This window comes from Zophobas morio, unplaced genomic scaffold (genome assembly GCF_036711695.1).
Source record: "Zophobas morio isolate AGI-343-1 ecotype UQ-CSIRO unplaced genomic scaffold, CSIRO_AGI_Zmor_V1 ptg000023l, whole genome shotgun sequence".
Classification (NCBI taxonomy): domain Eukaryota; kingdom Metazoa; phylum Arthropoda; class Insecta; order Coleoptera; family Tenebrionidae; genus Zophobas; species Zophobas morio.
This window is the reverse complement of record NW_026972128.1, coordinates 323,237-332,762: the sequence shown is the minus strand read 5'-3', so window position 1 is coordinate 332,762 and position 9,526 is coordinate 323,237. Positions and strand designations below refer to the sequence as shown.

Here is a 9,526-nt window from a genome sequence, read left to right as displayed (position 1 = left end):
GCATTCTAAGTTACTCTTATTTTTGTTCCAATAAAGAATGTAAGATCGTTATGGCAAGGAGCAAATATCCGTCAGAATCAAAAGTCGGTCATCATGAAGCACCCAGTAAACACAGTTGTGATGTTGACGTGACAGGTACGTACTCACAAAAGAACAATAAGTACGTCGCATGATTATGTCTTAACGATATACCTGGAACGTAAGCTATATAACATCACAATGGAGTACTCATCCCAATTAGCACAAGACATTTAAGTAATATTCTCTCAACACTCCAGAAATATTCCGAATATTATAATAATACCAAGATATTCTCTAGATATATCAATAACCTAAGATCCAAAAGTAATAACTTAGGCATATTCTAAAATATATGTTCACAGAATATTTTCAGTTTAATAATCATATAATATTCTTTAAACTTAATGTTTGTTCTTATTATTCTACGAATATTCCTTGAATGTGACATAAAATGCATACTTATTTGCTACTACGTGAATATTCTAGTAATAAGCAGGGAATAATAATGGAAGCACATTTTAAACTGCAACCTTTTCGCGTTTGCGCCGTAATGTTTGTGTGGCGGTGTGCGGCAAGTTGCGCATCATATGTTCGCAATAGCAGCCATTTTCGTCCGTCGCCGAGACGAAACGTGTTGTTGAATATATCGAAGAAAATCCTCTCAAATTAAAAGGTAAGTCTACTCACTTTTGCCTTATTTAACTTAAGATTAAGAGTAAACGTAACAACTTTTCTTATGGATGCTTACTTATTACATTAATGTTGTTTAAATAATTGTTAGGTATGGAAAAAAAGAAAATCCGATTCGCTGCCAGAAAAATGGCGTCAACACGGCGTCATCTAAATAGAATAATTCAAAACAAGACAAAAGATACAATTAGTCTTCTTCAAGCTCACACTGGTCTCTCTGCAATCTCGCCAAAAAATAATGTTAAATCTTCTTGTTTCTCTCATAATTCTAATATTGTTAGTAACGAAAATTTTGAAAATGACAACTGCATTGCAGTACAAGATTTTGCGTCTGATTTCACGTTTGTTGATCAAAATACATTTTCGATGAATTTAGTAAATTTCGATTTCACAAAATATAGGGATGAGCAAATTGGTGATATAAATTCAGTTTTACTCAGTAATAATTTTGAACCTGGACCAATAAATAATGATAAAGATTCATTGTTAATATTTAAAAAAAAATTGCATCATTGGTCTTTGCAACATAACATTTCTCACTTAGCTATAAAAACACTGTTACATATTTTAAGAAACGCTTATCCTGATGAACTTAAAAATTTACCAAACGATCCTAGAACTCTACTAAAAACTCCTCGCAAGGTGTTTCTAGAAACAGTTACTCCAGGTTATTATTGCCACCTTGGGATTGAGAATGGTATAAATCGTGCATTTAAAAATAAACCTGTTGAAATGATTCCAGATTTGATCACTTTATCAGTAAATATAGATGGACTTCCAGTTAGCAAATCATCTGGAAGTCAGCTCTACCCAATTCTTGGCATTTTAAATTCTTTTAATATTACATTTTATATTTTTGTGATAGGAATTTATCATGGTTACGAAAAGCCTCAAAATTTTAATGATTTTTTGGCAAAATTTGTTCAAGAAGCCATTTATTTATCAACAAATGGAATTCAAATTTTTAACAAAGTTTCTATTTTTAAAATAGAAAAATGTCTTTTTGATGCAGTAGCTAAAGCTAGTGTTTTATACGTTAAAGGCCACTCAGGGTATTCGTCTTGTACAAAGTGGGCATAAGAATAAAAGAAACTATATGTTTCCCAGAACTGGCTTTTCGAAAACGTACTGATCAAGATTTTTTAGATCAGTCAGATGAAGAATATCACAGAGGCGTCACTGCTTTAGTTAAAATTCCTAACGTAAAACTGGTCACAGATATTCCATTGGATTATATGCACCTCATTTGTTTGGGAGTAGTAAAAAAACTTCTTGTATCTACATGGTGTTTTGGACATCCACCTCATAAATTTTTCGCAAGAACTCTTGAATTACTTTCTAAAAATTTATTATCGCTAAAAACACCTTCTGAGTTTGTCAGAAAACCGCGCTCATTGAAAGAATGCAAACGTTGGAAAGCTACAGAATTTAGACAATTTCTACTTTATACTGGTCCAATTGCTTTAGAAAATTGTCTTCATCATCAAAAATTTGAACATTTTCTTACTTTGGACGTTACTATCAGAGTTTTATTATCGGAAGAACATATAAAGAAATTTATTGATTATGCAGAATTGCTTTTAAAACATTTTGTATCTACTTGTAAAATTATATATGGACCGCAATTTTTGTCTCATAATGTACATAATTTACTGCATATTACAGATGATGTAAGGCGGTTTGGAATTCTTGATAAATTTAGTAACTTTTCTAGTGAAAATTATTTACAAATACTGAAGAACTTAATTCGAAAATCTGACAATATATTGCCTCAAATCGTTCGTAGAATTATTGAGATGGACGCTGACAATGAGAAAAGTTTTACAGAAGATTCAAACCGTAATATTAGAGTAAGACGCGAGCATATCGGGGGGATTTTGATCGAAAATTGTGGTAATCCTCAGTTTTCTGAAGCTGTATTTCCCAATTTCAAATTTAACCTTTCTCGAGCAAACCGATTTTGTAAAATGCAAGATGGTAGTATAGTTGAGATAATAAATTTTGCACATTGCGTGATCAGTGATACAGTTGTAGCTATAGGAGCAACCTACGAAGTAGTCGGAGATTTGTACCAAAAACCTTGCAGTTCAAGTTTACTCGATATATGCATAGTTAGAAAAAGTAGTAGAGAATTGTCATATTGGGAATTAAACAAAATTACTTCAAAATTGATATGTTTACCTTACAAAAATAATTTTGTTGTTTTACCATTTTTACATATCTAAAATTTTTATTAAATACCTATGTTTTTGTTTTATTAAAGGTTATATTATCAAAAATATATATTAAACCTACATAATTACAAGAAATGAATGAGTGTAACAACGGCGGGTGGTATATAGTGAAATTTTTAGACGAAAATGCTATAGAAGCGGTGCCAAGCAACTGGCTTTTAAATTTTGAACAATGCTTATGGCCCAATTATCCATCATTCGCTAAAGCCGAGTTGCAATTGGCCTTAAAAAATTAAGCTCAACCTGAAAAAGAATGGGCCAAATATTCAATAAAACTTATTTGTAAAAAATTGTTTACAAAATTTCAAACTGCAAATAATGCAGCAACAAAAGCTGTTGAAGAATCTGATTTTGAAAAGGAAGATCATTTACCAACAAAGCGAAAAAGAATACCTCGTAGGAAATACTCTTCAAGTAGTGAAAGTAACTGTGAACAAGAAGTTTACGATGTATCCGAACTTCCCCCCGTGACGGTTGTGTCTCAACCGAAGGTGTGTGCAGATTCGCAATTAAAAACCATTTCTGAATGCACAACCATCACTCTTGCACCTGATAATCCAATAACAGCAGCTTCTACTTCAGGATCATTTCAGTCAACAGCTTCTACTGTGTCCTATGCTCAAAAAAATGTAGAGGGTAAAACATAATTATTTCTGTAACATTAAATTTTATTAAATCTTAATTTTAGGCAACTATGAGTTCCAGAAACAAGTCTTACGTTATTTGATTACAATACAAACTAGGCAAAGGGATCAGAACGATCTAATGCAACTCATTCTCGACAAGATGCAAAAAATTGATGACGCCAACGAAATTAAAAATGTTGACTTGGAACAAAATAATTTAGATCTAGTTACACGTTTTCCTGTGTGTGATGAAGAATCATTACAAGTAATAGAGGATTTCATAAGTGAAAATGAAGAAAATAGGGAAAAAGTGGTACGAGTACTATTTTAAAGTATAGATTCTTGTGCTTTTATATATATTTCATAATTAGCCAATAACACGTGACGTCACGCTGTGGCGGGAACACAGCGTTTGACAAGCGCCGTGAAACTCCATAAGTGACAATGCTAACATTTTCGCATTTTATTTAAAAGTGTGGGTATTTATCTAGAAAATAAACACGTGAATAGCTTCTTTCATATCTTTTCTGTGTATCAGGGTGCTTTATTTTGGCGATTTGAGTTTAAAAATACATAATAAAAATAAAAATACATAACGCTGTTTTGGTCTGAATTCCTCGTCACCCAAAATACATCCGTGTGTTTTAAGCGGTAAATCGGAAATTAATATTTTCGTTTGAGGTTAATGTGACGGGTTTAAGTGAAGATGTGTGATTTGTTTTTAAAGTATAGATAATTTAAACGGCGTAGATCCTTATATAATGAGTGCAAGTGATTTTAATTTGTGTTTAGACGATGTCCCTACCATAACAATGAATACCATTCTAAACTTTTTTATTTTTGGAATAAGTAAAATAACCCACAATGAAATTCGTGCATTCAAAAGTCTAGAAGCATTTATTCAGTTTTCTCTTTTTTAAACGACTGTGTCTTTCAACATTACAAGTATTATGAGTGAATTTATTTTGATATCCTAAATTTTGTGATGGAACATAATCAGGCTGGTCCACATCCGACAAATCTGCAGGTTTATCTAAAAGAGCATCAATGTAGTAATTTATTAGAAACTGTAAATCTAATAGGTAGTTACTGTACCTAAAATAAAATGATCCGAACAAATATAGGAATACTTTACTTTGGCTTCGTTAAATCCACTCGTTTCAAGGCTTTTAACCAAAGCTTCCGCCTTTTTTCCCCATCCTGTACATATTTACCTTTATTGTTGCTAATTGCTGGGAAAGGAAAATAAAATTTGTCCGTATTTCTGGTGCTTCGATTCGCGCAACCCACAACAGCACAAAATTTAGGCATTTTCTCCTAAAATACAAAATATTATGATATTAAGATGCTAGTGTATTTAAAAAACATTGATGTACATTAACACAGAATTAATTAGCAAAACAAATAATATAAGATGCAGCGAAGTTAACCTGTACATCACATTGGAAAACATTATTTTTTAAGGATATTCAAACGTTATGGTGCGTTTTACAGATATCTACACACGCTAGAAACTGTAACAAACTTACCAAACTATAAATATACAGTTGACACACTCTCAAATTTAAATGAATTCCGAAAATATTAGCATTGACTCTTATGAGAAAACCGGCTAGTTGTCAAACGCTGCCATCTTGATGACCTCGGATGACGTCAGTGTATTTGGCTAATTACAGACATCCTTCTTGTCCGCGGTAGGTGGACGCAATGCTCCGGAATTTATCCGCAGGGCCCTTTCGCGACTAATAAGCAACAAGTTCGCTATACTCTACAGTTGGGTAGGGCACAAAGGAAAAAAACCCTTTAGCAACTTAAAAATTGCAGGCGTACTTAAAGGTAAATATAAAAAAATAAATATTTTGACTACTATATTTAGTTAATGCTGTGTAGCTGCTGTGAAAAAGTTCACAAGAAATTCGTGGACCGAAAAGGACATTGAGTTGGCTGCTTCTAAATGGTTAGCAAAGGCAAGAGACCGCATTAAAACTAACAAGGAACCAAAGATGAATTAATTAAGGTACCTTTTGTTAAAGATTTATATTAATAATACTCATGTTACCAACATTTTCTTTACGTTTGAATTTTTAAATTTTATTTACCAAGTGATGAAAACTAGTTACTAAGTTTCATACGTTTTAATAATTGTAATATTAGTAGAGGAAAACATAACACCTAGATTTCACACTACATTTGTTGAATGTTAAAAAATTGTATGCACAAATATATTTTTGATATATTAAAAAAATGAATGAAGCGATGTAGTTTCTCTTATTGCGTAAAGAAACACCCACCAAATCATATTACGCGACCCATAATAAAAGGTTTCCTACCTGGGCTGGGGCACACAGACACACAATTTAACATTTCACTACAAGTACACCTAGTATTCAAATCCTTATTTAGTTAATAACTTTTAATTCACAATCTATGGCACGTGACGGCAACAAATCAGCTAATTCATTATTATAAAATATACTTAGGTATGTACAGAATTATTTATATTATTTACACGGACAATTTTAGAAGTCTATTCCTGGCATTGCAATAAGAAGGAAAGTTTGTTTAATAAAATTCCAAAATTACTTAATTTTAAAGTTTACAGTAAAAAATTGATAATTTGTTAATTATCCAGCAACTTTAGAACTGCACAATTTTTGGATTTATGTTATACGAACTTTTCTTCTTATTCAAATGTCAGGATGACATTCCTAAAATTTTTCACATATATGTGTATAGGTAGTGTATATAATTAGAATATTCTATTCATATTCCCAGTTTAAACTCAAATATTCTCAGGCTCAGATAAGAAAATATGTAGAATATTCCGTCGATGATACTGTGGTTATTGCCAGAATGTTACATTGGGGACATTTTGTGCTCCTCAGAATATTCTATGAATATTAAAACATAATACATGGTACACTGAGGAATATTCAAATAACCCGAACGCATATTCGTTGAATAATCATATAATAATTTTGTGTTAACTGGGATGCTATGTAACAAACACGTAATGTTGACTACATTTACTAGATATCTCATTATTATGTCGCAGCGATATAGCTTGCATATAAGCATTTAAACATCACACTGTGGCACTCCTGTTATGTAACTAACACCTAGTGTTAACTGCATTTACTAGATATCTCATTATTGTGTCGCATCGATATAGTTGGCAGGTAAGCCTTGTAACATCACAGTGGAGTACTACGGTTATGTAACCAATAAATAATGTTAATTGTAGTTACTAGATATCTGATTAATATATATATATATATATATATATATATATATATTTATTTATTTATTTATATTATGAATTTATATTAATTTTTGTATTTTATTACTTATTACATATTATATTTTTTCAAACATTGAATAAAATAATAATTTACTGTAAGCTCTAAATTTTAGTCTCCATATCCATATCCCTAAATGGTAACTAGACTTTCTGAAATGCCTATTCATATCGCATGGATCATGTTAATAAAATATACTGAGAGTCATATGTTTACGATGTTGCGATATATACGTAACGTCTATGTCCATTTAATGCGTTATATTGGCGTTTAAAATAAAACGTAACAGATACATCAAAATATAGATAATATAGCGACATACTAACACAACGTTATGATTATGTACCAGCGAGCACTACTCTAGTCTGAAACAATGTGGATGTCACCAGTATGTTACAAGCATGGGTCACTGTTGATTACATTACATAGCACAGGAAAAGCAAATGTACGCAGTTTGGGATGTAACAGCTAACAAGATCGCAGACAGAGTTAGATGGCATTAACATCGCTACGACGTAACTGTGTTTACTGGGCATTACCAAAAAACTTTCGCACTGACCTTTACCGATGAATGAATCCATGAATGAATGATAAGCAGCAAAAAGTCAGTTTTACTTTTAATTGAAACTGAAAGTATTAACGTCCTTTTTATTCGAACGTTTTTCCAACTCTGTTTACAAGGTGACTCAGTGCCTTCGTATCTAGGCTGGTTCATGGTGGTTTTGCCCCATTCGATTTCAAATTTATTTTTTCTAAATTTCGACACTACTAAGGTGGGGGATGCCGTGGCTAAAATTATTGCATATATTTCGCAGTCACCGTGTATAGGTATATATATATATATATACGTCAATAATAACTTTTGGCCTCGCGCCAGATTTAGGCAACAAGTAATGGGAGAATATGAAAACCACATCCTAGCCTCAAACCTGTCATATCAGTGTTCAAATTTGTATTTATGGTTGCATCATTTACAACAAGCGAATGCTTGACACGTTTTAAAGTAGGTAAATATTTGGAGTTATAGTTTAAACTGTTTTCGAGTAAAAGAAAGAAAAAGTGGTATGAACCAGTTTATTCAGAAATAATTTTTTGGAATTAAAACAGCCACATAGAGGCTGAAGAAATTAAGATAATCAAAGAGAAAAGAAAACAACTTAAAACTAGGAAAGCTTACTTCGTAGTAAGTGCAATTATATTCTATGAACATTTAATACTACTATAAAACACCAAAGTAGATTATTCATATTTCTTATGAAGTTAGAGATTGCAATTATTAACAAAGTTGACAACGTATGGATAAAGTTAAATATATATCTTTTAGTCAAAAGAGGTGTCTGCATAATTTGTTACAGTGTGTTTGCAGGTATATTTGTACAATGCAGCAGCTGCTGCATTCACTATCCAAATGTAATGTATAAATAATGATTTGTCTGGTGTATGGTGCAGTCTTAAAATTAGGTATTTTTACTATATTTCAATTGGATAAATATTTTTACACATATTTGTAAATTCTCGTGCTTTGCCAGTTTTAGACGTTGGAATTTTAATTATTAGCGTATCGTTTTTGTCTTGAATGCCGTCATTATTTTTCAATTTATCCATTCCACATGCTCCTACAACTTCTAATAAAAAATAAACCTAAAACATAATGATTTATAGACAATGTGATTGACCTTGTTTGAGATCACCTTTAACATCAGGTACATTTAATCACGGGCTTCTGTTAAAAATTTTGGTAAGTCTTCTCTTGTAAATATATTTGATTTCTTGGCAATGTAACCTATATTTTTTGCTTGAAAACTTGGTGTACTTGGATATATCTATGCTGTTTTTTATTAACAGAGTTGACTTTAACTACGACTATGCAGCCCAAAGTGTTAAAGATTTCACAGAATTTGCTTTTTCAGCGAAATACTTGTATGCAATGAGGTGTTCTCCATATATTTTGCATGGTTGTTTCTGCGCCAAAAAAAAATTTTTCATACCGCTTTTCATAAACTGTGGCTGAGTTTCTGGTTAATAAATTTGATATATTATCTGCCAGTTTTTGCAAGTTCGGTCGAATGCATGTAAACTTCTTGTTATTATAGCTATCCATCTCTATTTTGCAATTGCTGCAGATCTTTCTGCAAGCAAAAATATTATTAAAAGTGCCGAAAAATAAGAGGTATGCTTCATACTTTCATTTAAAATGGGCATGTAAGCTAATAATCTGTTCTGTAATAATAATAAAAGCTTATTATAGGTTATGTAGATACAAGAAAATTGTTCAAATTCTTCCATTCCGCATACTCCTACAACTTCGAATAAAAAATATACCTAAAACATTATGTTTTATAGACAATGTTATTGACCTTCTTTGAGATTACCTTTGACATTAGGTACTGTAATATCCCGCTTTAAATTTAAATCGGAACAAGACCAGCGCCAAAGCAACATCCGAATTTATCCCAGAACGATACTTAGTACGCCATCTGTTGGGTGGTACGAGACGTACCGGGGGATGCGGAGATACGAGGCGAAAAGGAAGGGAGAGAAGTCAGTCAGAGTACTACCTTCAAGGGTGCAAGATCGAACAAATTACTGGTGTCAATCTTTGTGTTTTTCTGGAGTTTTTCGTCTGGAAATAGGAAACGACCGACTCTTCAAGACT

General features: G+C 32.0%; 1 protein-coding gene and 1 long non-coding RNA gene across 2 annotated transcripts; one reads left to right on the top strand and one right to left on the bottom strand.

Moving 5' to 3' along the window:
• The first annotated feature begins 589 nt into the window (after window positions 1-589).
• LOC135134703 (uncharacterized) lies at window positions 590-5,818 on the top strand. Its single transcript, XM_064063472.1, has 5 exons — window positions 590-694; window positions 803-3,581; window positions 3,634-3,884; window positions 5,248-5,407; window positions 5,462-5,818. The coding sequence occupies exons 3-5, from the start codon at window positions 3,711-3,713 to the stop codon at window positions 5,581-5,583; spliced, it is 456 nt and encodes a 151-aa protein (XP_063919542.1). The 5' UTR covers window positions 590-694; window positions 803-3,581; window positions 3,634-3,710; the 3' UTR covers window positions 5,584-5,818.
• A 2,616-nt stretch (window positions 5,819-8,434) lies between these two features.
• LOC135134342 (uncharacterized) lies at window positions 8,435-9,255 on the bottom strand. The gene is made up of 4 exons (XR_010281289.1): window positions 9,243-9,255; window positions 9,054-9,192; window positions 8,562-8,999; window positions 8,435-8,511 (listed from the first exon to the last, which is right to left on the bottom strand). It is a non-coding gene; the product is annotated as an uncharacterized LOC135134342 (long non-coding RNA).
• Between the last annotated feature and the right edge of the window lie 271 nt (window positions 9,256-9,526).